Raw genomic sequence first — 18,231 nt, forward strand, 5'->3', positions numbered from 1 at the left:
CTAACATTTCACAGGCTGGTCTTTAAAACATGTCTGATTTTCTGATTTTGCAAGTATACTGTGTACAGATGTGTATACGTGTCATGCATTTAAGCTGCAGCTTTTTGGCAATTATGATGGGCTGTATTGCATGCAGAACATTGTCCCACCTCCTCATGGTGAGCACTTGCAGAACTGTTTGAGTCTGATTATACTGTCCCTTTGTAGGGAATGGTATGTCACTCCATTGCACCATCCTGTTGTCTCACTCATCATTTCTTATTTGCACCCAGGGTTTCGGCTTCGTCGTTATGGGAACCAAGGAGAGCTTCAATGCCATCTCCAACAAAGCCAGTCACATGCTAGAGGGATCACAGCTGGTGATCAATGCTCCCAGAGACTAAGCAGACAAGAGCGGAACACCGCGGCCAGCTGGGGTGTGCTGCTGGAGTGAGCAGTACCACTGGCTGCCACATCTTCCCAGCGTTCATCGCCCCAGCCAATCAGTCCGACGCGCCACCGTCAGCGCCGGTGATTAGGTCTCGTTGCTCCACCGACTCTCGCCCTCTTACCGGCGCGTCGGTCCGCGAGCAGCGCCTCCTCGTCCTGGGCGCCTCGCTCGGGGTGCGCCACAGACTCGTCCTCGCGCGCACGCCATGGCGGAGGGCGGCGAGTCCGAGAGCGAGTTCGAGCGAGCCGCCAGCCGCGTGGTGCGCCTGGCCTCCGAGCGGCGCCTGGCTGACGCCGACCTGCTGCGCCTGTATGCCTGGTACAAGCAGGCGACGGCCGGCGTCTGTCGCGGCGCGCGGCCCGGCCTGCTGAGTCTGGCGGCGCGCCGAAAATGGGACGCGTGGCACGCGCTGGGCGCGCTGCCGGCCGAGGAGGCGGCGCGCCTCTACGTGAGCGCCGTGCGCGAGCTCGACCCTGGCTGGGAGGCGGCGGCGGAACGGGCGCCGCGGGGCCTGGGCATCGCCGTCTCCACGTTCCAGCGCGAGGAGGAGGAGCCGCCGGCCGGCGGGCGCACGCCGTTCGACCTGGTGAGGGCGGGCGCCGTGGACGAGCTGGCGCGTCTCGAGCCAGCCGCCGTCGCCTGGGATGAGCCGGGCGACGATGGTTTGACCCTGCTGCACTGGGCGGCCGACCGCGGCCACGCTGATGTAGTGCGCCTGCTGCTCGCCAGGGGCGCCGCCGTCGACCGGCGCGACCCCGACGGGCAGACGGCGCTGCATTACGCCAGCAGCTGCCAGCATGCGGCGGCCGTGAGCGCGCTGATCGAGGGTGGTGCTGACGTCGCGGCACGTGACGCCGACGGGCTCACGCCACTGGAGGTGGCCGCCGACGAGGTGCGCCCCCTGCTGGCCGGCGCACCCCCCGGCGGTGACAGCGCACCGCAGCCAGTGGCCCAGCAGCGCTGAGTGGACGGCCTTAGAAACGTTTCTGTGCTTGTTTGACAGCGTGTGTGTGCGTGTGTGTGTGCGTGGGGTTTATGTTTACATTGTTGGCTGGCCAGTGGCAATACAGGTTGTCTTGTGAGTGTTTGTACTGCGAGAGTGCATCGTCGACAGTCGTGGCGTGCTGGGAGTGCCCAAGCCTGCAGCGAAGCGCCTTATACCGAGTGCCAGTCCACCGACAACCGAGCTTTGATGTCGGTTGTCTCCCATGCATGTGCATTAGTTCACCGCCGGATGCTTGCGATCGCAGATGCAATCGAAAAAAGCCGTTGAATAACCGACACGAATAACCTGGTCCGTGCTGCACTTCGGGCCTTGTTCCGGAGTCAGCCCTCGCCCCCCCCCCCCCCGCCCTACCTCTCTTCCCAAGTGCGAAGAGAAGGGAAAGATGCGTTTTTGCGCCTTCAGATGGGACTTGTCGGCATCGCGTCTTTCCCACTCTACCGATGTACGATGTTTCGCTCTAACGCAGACAACATGTTATCAACACGCATTTGGTGCGAATCGATTTTGGTCACCAGCGTGTCCTTCGCGTTCTTTACCGTGAAAATTGCGTTCGATGGTTCCCGCTTCACCCAAACTGGTTTACAAACAAGATTGTGATATGCAAGGCAAGACTGTATGCCACGTTGCCAGGCAAATGTGGACCGTGATGTGGCTCGCACCCGCGCTGCTCCAGTGGCCGCTTTCGACCGCTGTACTACTGCACAGCTGGCCTCCACTGCCGAGCGACTTCTCTCATTCCGTGCACCGGCCAACAGCCGAACGGAACGTGCAAGAGGACACGCGCCTCTCCGAATACGGTGAGTCAAACCCGCCCGAGGGCTTCGCCTTGCCGAGTCGCCGACGGAGTCATTGAACGGTTTTGCCCCCTGGATCCTCTGCCAACAATGAGCGTGGTGCGCTATGTCTGGTTTCGTGTGGCCATATTCTGGCTGCGGCTGTTCTGCCTTGCAAACTACAGATGTCACAACCGCTGGCGGCGCGGTGATCCAATACCGGCAGGACTGTTCGTATAAGTCATTTCCGGTGCTGCCGAATAATTTGGGCACTCGTATTCACGACTCGATAGTGATTTGTTCAGGCCTCGTCCACACGAAAAATACAACGAAGATCTCACCGCACACGCTCGCCGTTTACTCACCGAGCCGTCCCCACCCCTGACCGCCCCAACCGTGAGCATCTTGACGCTGTCGGCTCACGCTTTTAGCTGCGCCTAGTTTGACACGTACGTCGGTCCTCGGTCCTGACGGCGACACGCCCGTGGGCAGGCAGACGGACGAGATCAGCGTAAATGGCCTATCAAGCCGCGTGCCATTGATGTTATGTTCATCAATGCGCCGGTTTTGTAATGTTATCACCCACTCCGGCACGTCATGTCCGTACAACGCATAGCTCCAATACCAAGGCATTGGAGAGGACGCTCACGAGAAATCTTGCGACATTTATCTCTTTTAAATGTTGAAAAAGACATTCTCCGCTCCAAAAACTTGTTAGAGAGCTCCACGCTCTTCACATTTACACAAGTTACATTTCACACAAGTTGTTTCCAGTATCGACACGATTGACACAAATGGGACTCAGTTTCTAAATAGAAGAACTTCAAAATGCCCCGGAAACGAGGTAACAGAGGACCGACACTACACGCCACTAGGCGCAGGGCTCAGCAACGGTTGGATCACGACATGCAGCCTCAGCCTCAGTCGCGCTCCTTCACCGAAGACCTTTACGCCGATAATGCACTGATATAGCAGTTACACACGGGAGATCAACACCATCGGCGCACCTCGCAGGCAACCGGCCTCGGCACGGCCACAGTGCAGGCATGAACGTAATCCAACGAAGCCAACCAGAGAACTGCAGCTTTGCTTCGCCTCCACAGGCGCAGCCAGTGTTCAGGGACGTAGTTTCGCAAAGTAAGTTATGGGAGGGGGATGGAAAATGGAAGTGGCTAAATGTACCCACTATTGTACACAAACGGCGGATTTTCTCCCCAGATTTTGCCAATTTCCTTCTCAAAGCGAATGGGGAGGGAAGCCTCCTGCAGCTGAACACGAAACTACACCCCTGCCATGCTCTGCACACAGCATTGCATCGCGACCCGATCTTCAGCGTTGCGCTCAGACCCTGCAGTCGCCGGACATTGTGGCGACCGTTCCGGCCTGCCTCGGGCCGTCAGTCCGCGGCGGCTTCCGCTCGGCCGCGGCACCCGGCGTCCGACCTGGCCGCTTGCACCGCAGTCAGCGCCGCGCCGCCGCCGTCTCGGCCCGCCACCAAAGCCAGAGGGCGCCGGCCGCGGCTACTTGGACGGCTTGCGCTGCTGCTGCTGTTGTTGTTGCTGCTGTTGCTGTTGCTGCTGCTGCATCTGGCGCTGCAGCAGCTGCGCGCGTTGCTGGGGCGTGAGCGGCGGCGCCGTCACGAGCCCCTGCAGCCGGCCGGCGGGCACCTGCACCACCGAGAAGGACGGGCCGCCCTGCGTCTGGCTCGACAGGATCACCTGCTGGCCGCCGGCCGGCTCCGTCTTGAGGAACACGTGCTGGCCGCCGCTGGGCGCCTGCGTGGTGAGGATCACCTGCTGGCCGCCGGCCGCCTCCGTCTTGAGGAACACCTGCTGGCCGGCGCTGGTCGGCGTCTGGCTGCTGACCAGCACGGGGCCGGCCGAGGCGCGCCGGCCGCCCACCGTCGAGAGCACCTGGAACGCGGCTGGCCGCTGCAGGCCGGCTGCCGGCGAGGACGGCGGCGGCAGCAGCGACGGCGAGGGGGCGGCGGCCGCGCGCGGCGACGGAGCCGTCAGCAGCACGGGCGCCGGCTCCGTCGGCGAGGGCAGCACCACGCGCGGGGCTGACGTCACCGGCGCGCCCACGTTGATCGAGATGGGCGCGCCGATGCCGGGGATGGAGACCTGCACGTTGTGCAAACCCGGGATTGTCTGCAGGCCCTGCTGCAGGTGCTGCAGGTTGGCCACGTTGACGCCCTCCGACAGGAAGTTCATGATGTTGACGTTGGGCGGCGGCTCCGGCTTCTGTAGGAGGCGCGGCGGCGGCGGCGGCGGCGGCGGAGCGGTGGACGGCGGCGGCGGAGCGACCACCGTCGGCGGTGGCGGCGGCGCGAGCAACTCGGGCTTCGTCGCCGACGGCGGGTCGGGCGTGTCGGCGTTCAGCAGGTCCTCCAGGTTTTCCAGATCCGCCAGCAAGTCGCCGCTCTGCACCAGCTGCAGCGCCGTGCTCAGCAGATCCCCGCTTCCGGCAGCCGCCGGCGGCAGCGGTGGCGGCGGCGCCGGCGGTAGCGCAGGCGCCGGCGCGGGTGTGGGCGCGGGTGGCGGCGGGGGCGCCGCAGCCGGCGGCGCCAGGCGCGGCGCGGCAGGTGGCGCGTTCAGCAGCTCGGTCAGCGTGGGGTTCTGCAGCTCGGCGCGCGACACCGGCTCGGGCCGCGACGCCGCCGGGTTCGGCGTCTGGAACGAGAGCGGCAGCAGCTTGGTGGGCGGTGCGGTGGCCGGCGCCGCCGACGGTGCCACTAGCTTCTCCAGTAGACTGGAGCCGGCGGCCGGATTCTCTGCCGACGGCGAGTCGGCCAGCAGCGCCTGCAGCCCGGTGGACGGTGGGCGAGCGGTCGTCGCCGCCGCCGGTGCCTGCGCCAGGCGGACCACCGGCGGCGCACCGGCGGCCGGCTGCGGCAGCGTCACCTGGATGTGCTGCAGCTGGCTCTGCAGCAGCTGCGTCATCTGGCTGCTCTGCGCCGACACCTTGATCTGGATGGTCTGCGGCGCGGCCGACGCGGCAGGCAGCAGGCCGGCGCCGGCCAGCGGCGCGTGCTTCTGCGCGGCGGCCGCCGCCACGCGTGCCTGCCCCAACGCCTGCACCATGTGCTGCGAGAGCGGGCCGGCGCGCGCCACCAGCGGCGGGTTGCGGAGCTGCGCTGTCAACGCCGGCGTGCTGCCGCGCGCCAGCTTCGACTGTGGCACCAGCCGCTGCTGCGGCGCCAACAGCACCGGCGCCGATGGCGGCGCGGGCGGCGGCGCCGGCTGCGACTCACGGCGCTCGCGGGCGCCGCGCGTTAGCGTCACGCGCGGCGGCTGGCCGACCACCTGGTGCGTCAGCTTGGCGCTCTTCTTGCCGTACTCTGTGAAGATCTCGATGCACTGCTTGACGTAGAGGTCGGCAGCGGCGCGGCAGCACAGCGGGAACCGGCAGCAGGCGCCGCCGCGCCGACCCTCCTTGTAGTCTCGGTCGACGTACAGCTGGCCATGGTACGAGTCGTCGGCCGGCCGCAGGTACACCGACAGCTTCATGTGCATCACGCGCCCGCCGCCGCGGTCCCACTCGACCGCGTTCTCCTCGCGCAGGTGCAGCGAAGCGTCGCGACTCGGCTCGGCCGGAAACTCGACGCGGCGCGCGCGCTGCCGCACCTCGGCCGCGCCGGCGGCCGGCGCGCTCACGGCTGGCACCTCGGCGATGGGCGGGTTGCAGCGCGCCCGCTTGGGCGGCGGCCCGCCCAGACGGCCCTTCTGCTGCAGGAACTGGTGTAAGCGCAGCGGGCCAGCCGGCGGCGGCTGTTCGGCGGCCCGCCGGCGCCGCGCCGCCGCCGGCTGCGAGCGTCGCTCGGCCGCCTGCAGGAGCGTGCGGCCGGCCAGCGCGCGATGCGACCACTGCTGCTGGTTGGCCACGAGCGCAACGGCCGGCGACGGGTCCAGGCAGAGCGGCGGCGCCGTGGCCAGCGCCACCTGCGCCTCGATCTGCACGCGCTCCTCGTGGCTGAAGTCGGCCTCGGCGAACATGCGCGCCAGGTCGGCCAGTACGGTGTGCTGCGTCGGCCGCAGCAGCACGTACGCTGACGTGAAGAGCTCGGCGCCGACCGAGCGCCGGTAGTCGCGCACCTCGGCCACCGCGCAGCCGGCGACGAACACGCGGCAGCCGCTCTGGTCGAGCAGCTCCAGCAGCTCTGCCGGCAGCTCCTCGTCGTCGATGCAGCGCAGCAGCTCGCGCTCGTCGTAGCCCAGCCGCACCGACTCGGCCTCCTGGCCGTCGGGCGCGCGTAGCGCCAGCGAGTAGCCCTCGTCGCCCGGGTACAAGTTGACGCGCAGCACGCTCAGGCCCTCGCGCTCGGCGAGCAGCGCCAGCAGCGGCCGCTCCGGCGCCTCCTCCTCATCCTCGTCGTCGCGCTGCTGCCGGCCGCGCCGCCGCTCGGCCCACAGCCGCTGCAGCCGGGCGCCAATGGCGCGCCGGCGCGGCGGCGGCGCCGTCAGGCTGGCGCGCGCCTCTTGCAGCGCACGCTCCGCCCGCCCGGCCACGTCCATGGCACAGTGCATGGTGCGCGAGGTGGAGGTGGCAGGCTGATCACCTGGAGTGGGTTCAAGTCTGTTAGGAGCTGGGTGGTCACAGTATTGAAGTCCATCAGGCGACATCCAAGACAGTGGGCAAAAAACCTTATTCAGAGAGCTTGCAGAGCTCAGTTTTCTCAATTGATGGTTGCAGGCAACTCTTGGGATCTTCGCGGATTACCAGCTCAAATCCCAAGAGCAGACGGCGGAAGCGATCTACAAGGCCAACCAGATGCTGGCGGTCGTGAGGTGGTCTTTTGCCAATATCGATGCTTGCACATTGCCATGCTCTATGCTCTCTAAGATCTTAGTATGTCCGCACTTAGAGTACGGCAACATCATCTGGGGCCCGTTCGGAAAACTGGACCAGAAGCGGCAGGAGCGGGTTCAGTGACGAGCTACCGGGCTTGTCTATGAGGTGAGGCCCCAGCCATACCAAGAGGTTCAGACTCCTTCAGTTGCCCTCGCTGTACTACCGTCGTCGCAGGGGAGGCACGGTAACAGTGTACTAGCTGTTTCACGGAGGTAAGTCGTGGTCAGAAGAGGAGTTTTTGACTAGGCACAACTCAGAGGTGGCAAGAGGACACCAATGGAAGCTCAGAAAACCTGGAGCTAGGACTCTCATCCCTCGTAACTCGTTCAGCACAACTGGTTCAGCAAGCCCATTGTCAATGATTGGAATGTTCTCCCATGCCCAAGTTGTGTCATCAACCTCAGTTGAACAGTTCAAGCCTAGGCTTGATATGCACTGGGCAGACATGTCATCTCACACTGAATCTACCCATAATTCAAGACTGTTTGGTTACCATACTTAGAGCCTGACAAGACTGAGATCTATAGGCCTAGTGGCATTTTATAATTCCTGATCACCATAAGGTAAGGTAAGGTATTAACAGCATGAACACTTAACATCAACAACTTGTCATGTTGTGTCATTGTGTTGGACCAGTACCTCACACCCAACAAGCTTTTAAACTTGTATCCAGTTATTAATACAAATTGGGGTGACACCAACCCAGTTTGGTTTCAAATGGGGGGCAAACAATTTGTCTGCCCCCTTTCCACCTGAAATTCCAGATGGCTTAATAGCTAACAGGCAGCAGTATACCCCAAATAACCAAGACAGGGCATTCTGTGATGTCAAAAGAATAATTGCAAAAAAGAGGACTACAGTCTTAAATCTCATCTTCTAAAACACTTGGATACTCAGGACAAAACAAACAATATGTGCACCATACTCTGACCTAGATGGCTAATAGCAGGCTGCACTGGTTCCATGGCCTGCAGTTTTCATTCTCATCCAACCATGTGACATGACAACAACAATCCTGTCATCCTGCAAACAGCTATGAGAAAATAAAAAAAACAGTTAATTCCCAACACCATGCTAAGTATCCAGCAAACTACATCTGCCAATGTAAAATCAGCAAATAGGTCAGGTCCTGTCAACATTGATCTCACGCAGTTCCCTCACAATTTTTTTGTTATACTTGATGTACAGTACATGCACACATGTACTAGTTACCTGAGGTATCTTAACAGCACATCCTTTCCACCTCACACACAATATGCTGCAACACGCCAGCCCCGCACAAATACTGTTGAGGCATTCAAGGGCTTTGCACAAGACATTGACGGATTCTAAAAAAATGGCCCAAGGCAACAGGAACACTTAACCTCCTTCGGCCCAGTAACGCAAAAGTTGATCCGGCGACCGTCCCTCGGACGATTCCCCCAGCACCTGGCATAATCTGGCCGCATTTTCCATAAAAATAGCTTTTATTCCTTGCTCTTTCGCACACAAACTTTGTTTATAACTGGTGTACTGATCACATTTGAGGGGCATGATGGTTTCTGTCAAAATATAATTGATATTCCTCGGCATAACACGCCGTCTCTCCTGCACAGGTCCAGAAATGACGTAAAACGTAATCTAGTACCCATTACGTACTAGAATTCCCAGCTCCTACAAAAGAAAATTGGGAGCCCGTTCTTGTAGCTTGTGTGACGCAGACGTTTCGATATTTACCTCGATTGTGGTCATGCAACGCGGCTACATGTACGTGCCTACGCCATTGCGATTAATGCTGTGGGACGGCTCGACTGGGGGTTTGGCCTGGTTGCAGTCGATTGTGGGCGATCACCCTGCTCGAGTACTGATTGAGCTTCAGTACCCCTTCGGGATTGGTGCCGTCGAGCGTTCCCTTTCAGTGTTTCATGGCTCCAGGTGCCAGCTCAAATCTGATTTATCAAGCGGGCATAAGTCATCTGCACTGGTAGCCTCCCTGCAACAGCTATGAACAATTCTGGGGACAGGTTTTGTTTGACTGATGAAGCAAATGACTTCAAGGAAAAGGCAGCAAATTTATTTAATGCACTGGATGATGTGCATTACTCCCCTACCAAGGAAGAAGACAGCTTTTTGAAGGCAGACTCAGTGTTAAGTGGCAGTGATAAGGGAGCATCAAGGCTTGCAGGACAGGAACAGCATGCCAGGAGTAACTTCCCTGGTGCCTCTGTGCCTAGAACAAGAAGGAGAGGAATTATGCCACCTCCAGATGTGCCAAGTTGCAGAAGAAAACGCAAGATCACTCTTCCTAATCACCTTACAAACCCATCAAAATACACAAAGTACTCCTTGGCAGATGTTCCTGAGGCACAAATGTCTCAGAAATCAAATACAGCTGCAGCCATGGCATTTCTGAAGGAATGTGATCAAAAGCAAAAAGTGGATAAGGATGGGACTGTTGAGCCTGAAGATGCCAAAGTGTTGTTCAGGAAACCCATACGCAAACTCACTGCCCAGGCAAAGGGGGATAAAGAAAAAACATCTGATGCTTCTCAGTCTAGTTCAAGTCAGGGATCCCCTAAAAGGGATCAACCTAAATCCAAGAAGGGATGTGAAATAAGCCTATCACATCTGCAGTATGATGATGAAGAGTGTGACTGAAACACTACAGTTTGGCCCCATTTTGATAGGAGTTAATGTACTCACCCCACCCCTGAGGAAACTGTGACCCTTTGCAATCACTTGCTGGTACTATAAATGTTGTTTTGAATACATGTCTGGCCTAACATCCATTGAACATCAACACTGATGCATTTGTGAGTAACATTACTCCTTTTCTCCCATCCACAACATTCATTGCGGTGACAGAGTGAGGCAGTATGGGCAGAAACAGCACTGTGTTACAGGGATGCACCACTATGATCTTGCAATGCTATTTACATGATTGTGCATGTCATCCACATATGCACAATATTATTGCACAGCAGGAGAGTAAAATACTGTGCAACTTCCTTTTCACAAATATGATCCAAACCATTTGAATGGATGGATTTCTGGGACCAGTGCTCACACTAAGCAGTGCTTGTAGTATAGTCCAGACCCCCGCCATCCAATCATGCAACTCCAGGCAACCCCAGAACTTAGTTGGAAAAGCTTTATGTGCCGCAATGCTCGCACAGTCCGTCCTGCCCTCCAACCAACTGACCTTTAGTGCGACCACTGCCACCAGTTGGAGGCTGTACCTGCCAAGGGCGAATAGCGAGCGCCTTAAAGAGACTCAAACCCACCATGCCATGGGTGGATGGCTCAGAATGCAGGCATTCTAAGCAACTGAGGCACCAATACAGACTACCAACCATTATTCTCTCCTATCTTTGGCAGGTATCTTCTTAAGTATTGTAAGCTTTCTTGCATTGACTGGCACAGCCTTCGATAACTGCAACTGGCCTAGAAAAATGGTGTATTCTTTCCTTCACATGAGGATTACCTGACACAAACATGGTTACTGCTCACTAACTGGAACATTTGCTGGAATCACAGCCTCACTGGGTTGCACCAATTTGTACTGACTACCTTTCCTAAGATCACAGCCTCACTGGGTTCCACCAATGTGCAGTGATTACATCAGCTGAGATCATAGCATTACCAGGCTACTCTGATCCACACCAACATCTGCCAAGAGCACACAAGTGTACAAGTTGCACAGGCTACATTTGCTCATATCACACCATCACTGAGTTACACTGATCTAGACTAAGTTTGTGAAATTGCGGCTGCACTCGGCCACGCTGGGCTACTAGGGTGCCTAGGAGCAATGCCCATCACTGGTTCACATATCTTCGACTTGACTTGATGCTGTTGAGCACGGGGGACTCCAGAGCGCTGTTACCACCCGAGGTCACTCGGCCGGCGGGCGCCGCTCGTCGGCCGGCTCGGCGCGCGGCCTCCCGTCGGGCAGCTCCTGCAGCAGCCGATGGTACAGTGCCCGCTGCAGCCGCTCGTCCAGGCCAGCCTTCTGGCTGAAGTCGGCGCAGAACTCGCTCAGGTCAGTATCTGCGGGAGAGGCCCGGCCCAGGGCGGGTCAGCCTCGCACCGAGAGGCGAGGCAGCACCGGTTCCAGGCATAGGTACGGCGGGGGGCTGACCCTCTGTGAAGGGAGCCTAACATTTGAGTTCCAACACTTGTCATTTCCTGCTTGCTTCTAGGTAGCATTGGCGACAGTAACAATGCAGCACTGCAACAAAACACAAAGCTCTTTGCAGGAGGGGATATTCGGCTCAAGACAGCTACAGGAGCCGACACCACTACGCAACTCTACCGGGAGCCCACCGTCCATGAAGGGCTGGCGGCGCACAGCTCCTGTCCTCGTATCGGCGTACTCCAGCATGAAGAGGGGCCGGCGCGCCGCGGGGCCGCCCGCCGGTGGCGTGTAGATGGCGCGGTCGGGCCGCCGCGGCGCGGCGCGCGCCGGTCGCACTGCGTCGGCCGGGGCCGGAGCCGCGCGCGCCTGGCGACACGGGGTGTTGTGCTGGTGACGAGTTCGCGGCGGCGGCGGCGGCCTCACGCACTCTGACTCACTGTCAGCTGATGGTGGTGGTATTCCCATTGTCTTTGTCACTATGCCTGGCTCATTGCTGCTATGTGCAAAGGTACTAATGTCCGCAATAGCTACACATTCCCGATGTCATTTACGCATAAGGAACACTCATCATACCATTTGGACATCTGATAACTGTGTGAGCATAGGGTCTTGATCTAAATTGCATCAATCAATGCACATGACATGCCAGCAGTGAGTTGTGATAGGTTGTCAGTTGTGGCAGATATGTGAATGAGTAAAAATGAACACATGGAAAATGAGCAAGTGAACTTCTACTGTTGCACACACTGCAGTTGTACAATATGGTTACTTGTTGACATATACCTTCGCTTGTTTTTCTTTCAGCTCCTTGTCATAACTGTCCCTGTCAAGCTGGTTTTTGATGATGGACTTAATAAACCCGTGGTTCATGTCCAGGTGTACCTGTGGTGAGAGCGGACATCAGATTAGAATGAAGGAGCCTATCACCCAACATCTTCAGCCAGGGATATCTATTGCTTCCATTACTTGAGATTAGTATACCAAGGCTTTCATCTGTAATAGAACTGTCATACATTGAAGTCATGAAGTTATCATGAGCACCTGACTGAAAACCACATTTCAACTGATTAAGCCTGTCCCTAAAATGTGATGTCATAACCAATCACAGGGGTATTTTGATACCAAAAATCAGGTTTACCCAACAAGTGGTGTGCGCTGCAAGAACCCCCGCTTTTGCTTTCTTCTCTGCCATAACACTAAGGCCTGCCATCAATGAGGCACCACCTCTGAGAGAGTAGTCATATATATATATATATATATATATATATATATATATATATATATATATATATATACCTGGCCAGTGTTTATAAGTATTAAGTATTAAGCAGTTCTGTAGTCATTTTAAGTAGCTAGTTTTTGGTTTTATATGAAATATGCAGTATATAGCCTCCATATCCAGAAAGGATGGTGAGCTTCATCATACATGAGTCATTTTCATTTTGTTGACATCCCAGCCAGCCATGGTTATTAGTAAAATACTCACATCCTTCCCACACTTTGGTGAGCCATCCATACTGGAAGGATCCAGTTCACTGGTTGAATCTTGGAATTCAAGTCAATTTGAAGTTGACTGCTACTGAGTTATGCAGCTTCTGAAAGATGGAATGCCTGGTAGCATCGGGCTGCACTGCAATTTGCCAGTATTTACAGTGCATATATTTAGTGAGACAGGGTTTGTAAGTAAAACAGAATGTAAGTGCTGGTTATATCCATCCATGTATATATAAATACATATATTTAATGCAAACATATACACATACACACAATTTCTATATATGTATGTGCACATCTGGCAAGACTCTGATGTGTAGCCTTGAAAATCATAGTAACTTAGGGCCTAAAAGATACCAAGATAAGAAGCTGGACACAGGTCCCCAGCAATGAGGCAGAATAAAATTATCTCCCCAATACACAGAACTGATCAAAACGTTGAGACAAGAAATGGAACTGATGAACACGGTGAAGCACCAATCGACCAACCAGAGCAAGTTTCCGATGAACTTAAGTTCTAAGCTTGTTCCTAAGCATCCGTCACCCTGAGGTCTGACCTGAGGTCTGAGGTCGTTATAGGGCCTTGGGCCTAACTGTTGCAACCACAGGTCCCTGCGGTGCGCCAGTGCGCGCTGCGATCAAGGAATGCAACTGGGTAATTACGGCACAACAATCACGATGATGAATGAGAGAAACATGCTCAATCAATATACACCGGTGAACGGGAGAACCGCGGGAAGAGCGACGGTGAAAATCAACACGGGCAGAGATGATGCAGATGACCAGATCATGGCATTTCCTGAAGCTGTTATTAACTTAGAATTTATTTAAATTATCGACATACGAGGTAATGGCTCCCAGTTAACACGCAAATATCCCCCATTATCATCCCAATAAAATGTACATTTTTTAAATATACTGTACCTTGGTGAGCGACGCAGATGTGACTGTTGTGGTGGCAGTAGCGATCAGCGACCCAATGCTGATGGATGGTGGAGTGAGATGGGAGATATGTATTGTTGCGGGTAGTGTTTAGTGGTGTGTATCCAATCCCAACATCAGATACATATCAGGCTAAATAAGGTAATCAAGACTTTGGGCAAAGCCTTGCGGTAAATGATAGGAACACTGGTGGCGCCAGGCTCTACATAATGACGTTGACACGGCTCTGAATTAAAACAGGTATTTATTTTGCCTCTAAGTTGAACATGTCAAAAAGAGATTCTGAAAATGGATGTTAAGACACTAATACGGCATGCTTGAGCACTGTGTAATCTTTTGTTGTAATTAAAGTGTGCATTCGACGTTTGCACTGGTTTTGAACTGCAAAGCTGTCTTGAAAAGCACTTTGTAAGTCCTTAACCTGCTCAGTTTGTGAGCCACACACTTTCAAAGATGTGCAGACCACTTCAGGGAGACTATTTCAAAGCCACTGAGGTGTCCATTTTGCACAAGATGTTGTCATGTAAGTTCTTTCATCATGTGGGTCATGTGGTAAAGGCCAATAAAAACTTGTATGACATTCATGAGCATGATCTCCAGTAAAAGTAGCTGTCAGCTGGCTCTCAATTGTTGTTTTGCTGGTTGTGATGAAGTTATCAAGTCCTGATGTATTGAGGAGCCCATCTATTAAGCAGAGAAGCTGTGTTGTGTAAAGTGAAATTATACGAGTAGGTATTTTTTAAATGTAGTACATCAGTTTTGATGCCCCTTCTTGCTTTAAAGCTGCAGCATCACACATCAGTTATAATTACAGCAGAAATAGCAGACATGTATGGTCTTGCCTGTAGCATAAAATCATGACACAATGAGCAGAGACCACTTGTAATCACGGATTGAGAAACGGGAGCTGGACATACTGACAATCATTTACACATTTGCCCTGTTTTTATTTTGGAATACTGTTGTCAAGAATAGGTACTTGTTTCAGTATTGCACATGATGCAGTAAGCCATAAAAACTATGTGATTGTTGATTGCATGCCTGTCATCTGAGCACCTGAGCATTCTGTGGTGAAATATTTGATATGTTTGCACCACACTTTGAAATTGCTGGTCAAGTTGGGATGGGTTATGGCTTTTCAATGGCATTCTGAATACTAATATGTTTTCTCATTATCTATTCTTATTAGTCAAAATTTTGCATACATTTTGGCAATGTTCTCAAAGGGCACATTTCAAAACTTGACATAATTACCTGAGTTGTCTAACTGACAACTTACACATTTCATTGGGAGACATATGTGCACAAAGTGTGTATACAATAGCTGTGATTGGGCTATCTGCTGACTTTAAAAGACTGGGCAATGGTGTATTACTGCAGCATGGAATGCAGGGCATGATAAACATCCATACCTGCTTGAAGATGACAAGTCAAGATGAATTGGGTGGGGGTTGTTCACAAGACAAACTGTACATGAAAATGTTGTTTGCTGGCAGCACATGGCATGTTTGCCAGCATGGGGAGGTAGGGGGCCAGTGTGGAGAGTAGTTAGGTGGGGGAAGGCCATTACACAGACATGAAGGTGGCACACAACCGGTAACACACTAAATAACTGGGTAGCACTGATTCTGAAGGAAGACTTTCTGATTGATAATTTCTGAAGGAAGAAGATTAAGCATGTTGTCACCCAGTGATTGTGTGTATGTGAGTGTGTGTGGGTGTGTGTATTGGGTGTGGTTGTGGGTGGGTGTAGGTGTGCACATGCAGCTGTGGCACCCGTACTTACCTTTTGCCACAAGACATCAGTGGAATTGTATGTTCATTGCAACATACTGACTAGGTGGTGCATACACTATTTTTTGTTCAGTGGCTTCTAAGAGTTGTGTGATGCACAGTTTCTCAGACAGACTTAATAAAAAATTATTTTTAAGGGCTATCAGAAAAACCACATCATGAAGCAGCATGTGCCTTATGGGTCATACAAGTTGTTTTTGTCAAAAGATTCAGGAATTATGCCATCATAATAACATTGAGTCACACCTAACTGTGTATGCCATTCAACTGGTACCCTCTTAGCAGCATCAGTTTGGGACTGGGTTGTCAACCTTCAGTGGTGACTTTTTTGGTCAGTTGATGCTTCTTGAATCATGAGCATTTTGGATGTTAACAAAGCTGTTGATTTATTGCATTCAAGCTCAGGAACCATAATGTTTTGGGGCTTATGAAGCTGACTGTGATTATCTCTTTGTGAAACACAACCTATCCATCAGTCCAAAATCTGAAAACAGAAACTCTCCCTGGCCTGAAATCCTCACTTTTGCTTAAAAAGAGCAGTGTGGTTTGTGCTGCAATAGCCCTGGCTATTCACGTGCAACCAATGCCTCCCGTCATTCTCCAGACGCAGTGGCACGCCTGGCCATGGACAGGCCCAGCCTGATGTACGACTCCGGGGAGACGGACGGCGACGCGGAGCGCCAGGTGGTGCTGGCGACGGGCGCGGAAGACCCCAACGCCAGTCATCAGGTGGTGCTGGCGACGGCGGCCGAGGGCGCCGGCCGGCAGGTGGTGCTGGAGGCGGCGGCCGAGGCCGCCGGCCGACAGGTGGTGCTGGCGACGGCGGCTGAGGGCGCCGCCGGCCGGCAGGTGGTGCTCGAGCTGCCGCAGGGCGTCGACACGTCCGAGGGCGTCATCATGCAGATCGAGGGCGACAAGATACACATTATCACGCCGGGTAGGTCCTGCGGGGAGCCTCGGTCCTATGCCATGCAGTGCTGCCAGGCCCCTGCAGTGGCCACCCTGCCCCCTGGTCTGCTCACCACCATGTGGTGGTCCATCATTGTGGGCGTCCGTCATGACCAGTGCGTGAACACGTTGCTTGCATAGCTCACCGTGGGTGACCGCTCCAGAAATGATTTACGGCTTCTCCGAAATGTCCGGTGCACGGTGCTGCTGCCCTAGTCGACGTGGCAGCTGCGTTTTGTCTCTGTTTAAAACATCTGGCCATGGCACATCCTTCAGCCTGGCGCGTCGTGCGCTCTGTACCGAACGCGCCGCTGGTCCGTGCCCGGCCCGCCGCGTGCCTGACGAGGTGCGCGCGCCGCCGTTCCGTGTCCGGCCTGGTGCGTGCCTGACGAGGCGCGCGCGCCCCCGGTCCGCCAGGCTCCCAGCTGGCGGGACACCCGCTCGGACTGGCCGTGCAGTCGATGATGGGCGACGGCGCGGCGAGCGGCGCCGAGCAGCAGCCTGCCGCCGCCGACCTGCAGCTGGCCGACGGCGGAGCGCAGGCGGACGACGAGCGGCCAGTGGCGGACGCAGCGGCGCAGCACGAGACGCCGGCCCAGGTGGGTGCCGCCCGACCGCTCGGCTACTGGTCCACCGCAGTGACATCTGGCGGCTGTGAAGGGCATGTTGACGCCACTTGTTTGCGGTCGTCAACATAAAATGCAGGATGGGCTTGTCCGGGTTACCGTTAAACACAGCTGTGGTCTGCACATCGTGAGTCTTCTTTGGTACTAACTAGACCTAGCATGTGTTTTGTGTGTTGCCAGTCACCCCACCACTATCTCGTGACCGAGGTGCCATCCTTCACCTCGCCATCCCCTGACTGAGGTGCAGTCCCTCGCCCCGCCATCTCCTGACTGAGGTGCCATCCCTCACCCCACCATCCCTTGACTGAGGTGCTGTCCCTCAGCCCACCAGTCCCTTGACCTGAGGTGCTGTCCCTCAGCCCACCGTCCCTTGACTGAGGTGCTGTCCCTCACCCCACCATTCCTGACTGCGATGCTGTCCCTCACCGCGCGGCCGCCCCGCAGGCGGAGCCGGAAGCGTGTTTCGTCTGCGCCGAGCCGTGCCAGCAGCCGGCGCGGCTGCTGCTGACGCGCTGCGAGGCGGGCGGCTGCGCGCTGGCCGAGCGGCTGGCGGCGCTGCTGCCGCTGCGGCTACGGGTCAGCGCCGCCGACGGCGTCTGCGCCAGCTGTCGGCAGCTGCTCGAGCAGGCGGACCTCTACCACACCCAGCTGAAGGTGCGGCGCGCCTGCGGCGGCCGCGGCGCGGTGCCACGGTCGTCGTGCCCTGTCGTGTGGTGTGGTGACGTCAAAAGCAGCCGTGAAACAGCGTGGCTCGTGTAGGACGTTAGCTAGCATGACGTTGATTTCTGCATGACATATGTTCCAAGGTATTTTACTGTGAAGCAGCCAGCTCAATGCTGCAGTGGGTGCTCCCGTTCATGGTGCTGGTGAAGCCGCCGACGGCGCGTGCCACCCACCGCTGGAACACGCGGCTACGTCAGAGCACGCGGTTGTTACACCGGCGTGTAAGCGGCTGCGTGGCAGCTCTCTGTGTCTGGCTTTGTGCCGCGGACCCCTGAGCTGACGCGACGCAGGGCCTACAAGTGTCCGCTGGGACCCACTGATGGATTCCGGCTGCTGAATGTGATGCTGCAGCCGCAGTGGCATGTGTACGACTCCCACGGCAGCAGCCGCCCCGCCACGCGGTGCCAAACAGCGGTTCGGTGACCGACCAAACGGCCAGTGTCTGTGTGTGACCCGGCCCACCAGCTGACTGGCGGGGCGGCGCTGTGACCGGGGCCGCCGCGTGCCCGGCAGGGCGTCGAGCTGAA

The 18,231-nt window shown here is 56.0% G+C and overlaps 3 protein-coding genes across 6 annotated transcripts; 1 reads left to right on the forward strand and 2 right to left on the reverse strand.

The window, feature by feature from the left end:
• Positions 1–2,646: 2,646 nt before the first annotated feature.
• On the reverse strand, positions 2,647–6,204 carry LOC119113557 (uncharacterized). The gene is made up of 9 exons (XM_037237854.1): positions 6,151–6,204; positions 5,866–5,946; positions 5,494–5,826; positions 5,272–5,400; positions 4,937–5,010; positions 4,561–4,669; positions 4,294–4,452; positions 3,877–4,038; positions 2,647–2,676 (listed from the first exon to the last, which is right to left on the reverse strand). Exons 1-9 carry the CDS (start codon positions 6,202–6,204, stop codon positions 2,647–2,649), a joined length of 1,131 nt encoding a protein of 376 aa, XP_037093749.1.
• A 4,730-nt stretch (positions 6,205–10,934) lies between these two features.
• On the reverse strand, positions 10,935–13,847 carry LOC119113961 (UPF0561 protein C2orf68 homolog). Of its 4 annotated transcripts, none has more exons than XM_037238197.1 (6): positions 13,596–13,847; positions 13,229–13,303; positions 12,664–12,772; positions 11,961–12,059; positions 11,366–11,543; positions 10,935–11,089 (listed from the first exon to the last, which is right to left on the reverse strand). In XM_037238197.1, the coding sequence occupies exons 3-6, from the start codon at positions 12,691–12,693 to the stop codon at positions 10,935–10,937; spliced, it is 462 nt and encodes a 153-aa protein (XP_037094092.1). In that variant the 5' UTR covers positions 12,694–12,772; positions 13,229–13,303; positions 13,596–13,847. The 4 variants fall into 4 exon arrangements, with proteins under 4 accessions (XP_037094092.1, XP_037094093.1, XP_037094094.1 ...); XM_037238198.1 differs by lacking the exon at positions 13,596–13,847 and adding an exon at positions 13,516–13,555; XM_037238199.1 differs by lacking the exon at positions 13,229–13,303 and having other exon boundaries at positions 13,596–13,626.
• LOC119113559 (uncharacterized) lies at positions 13,665–17,355 on the forward strand. Its single transcript, XM_037237855.1, has 4 exons — positions 13,665–13,754; positions 16,012–16,344; positions 16,773–16,843; positions 17,341–17,355. The coding sequence occupies exons 2-4, from the start codon at positions 16,032–16,034 to the stop codon at positions 17,353–17,355; spliced, it is 399 nt and encodes a 132-aa protein (XP_037093750.1). The 5' UTR covers positions 13,665–13,754; positions 16,012–16,031.
• The last annotated feature ends 876 nt before the right edge of the window (positions 17,356–18,231 follow it).

This window comes from Pollicipes pollicipes, unplaced genomic scaffold (genome assembly GCF_011947565.3).
Source record: "Pollicipes pollicipes isolate AB1234 unplaced genomic scaffold, Ppol_2.1 Scaffold_7262;HRSCAF=8765_pilon_pilon_pilon, whole genome shotgun sequence".
In the NCBI taxonomy this organism is placed as follows: Eukaryota; Metazoa; Arthropoda; class Thecostraca; order Pollicipedomorpha; family Pollicipedidae; genus Pollicipes; species Pollicipes pollicipes.

Excerpts from the sequence above, each read along its gene's own strand:
- LOC119113961 (XM_037238197.1), bottom strand. The coding sequence starts at position 12,693 with ATGGATGGCTCACCAAAGTGTGGGAAGGAT. Across the intron at positions 12,060-12,663 it reads CACCAAAGTGTGGGAAGGAT|GTACACCTGGACATGAACCA; the intron begins GTGAGTATTTTA and ends CTCTCACCACAG. Across the intron at positions 11,090-11,365 it reads CCGCCAGCCCTTCATGGACG|ATACTGACCTGAGCGAGTTC; the intron begins GTGGGCTCCCGG and ends CCTCTCCCGCAG.
- LOC119113559 (XM_037237855.1), top strand. The coding sequence starts at position 16,032 with ATGGACAGGCCCAGCCTGATGTACGACTCCGGGGAGACGGACGGCGAC. Across the intron at positions 16,345-16,772 it reads GATACACATTATCACGCCGG|GCTCCCAGCTGGCGGGACAC; the intron begins GTAGGTCCTGCG and ends CCGGTCCGCCAG.
- LOC119113557 (XM_037237854.1), bottom strand. The coding sequence starts at position 6,204 with ATGTTCGCCGAGGCCGACTTCAGCCACGAGGAGCGCGTGCAGATCGAG. Across the intron at positions 5,011-5,271 it reads TGGTGCAGGCGTTGGGGCAG|GCGCTGCTGGCCGACTCGCC; the intron begins GCACGCGTGGCG and ends ACCGGGCTGCAG. Across the intron at positions 4,670-4,936 it reads CTGGAGAAGCTAGTGGCACC|CGGGGATCTGCTGAGCACGG; the intron begins GTCGGCGGCGCC and ends GGCTGCCGGAAG.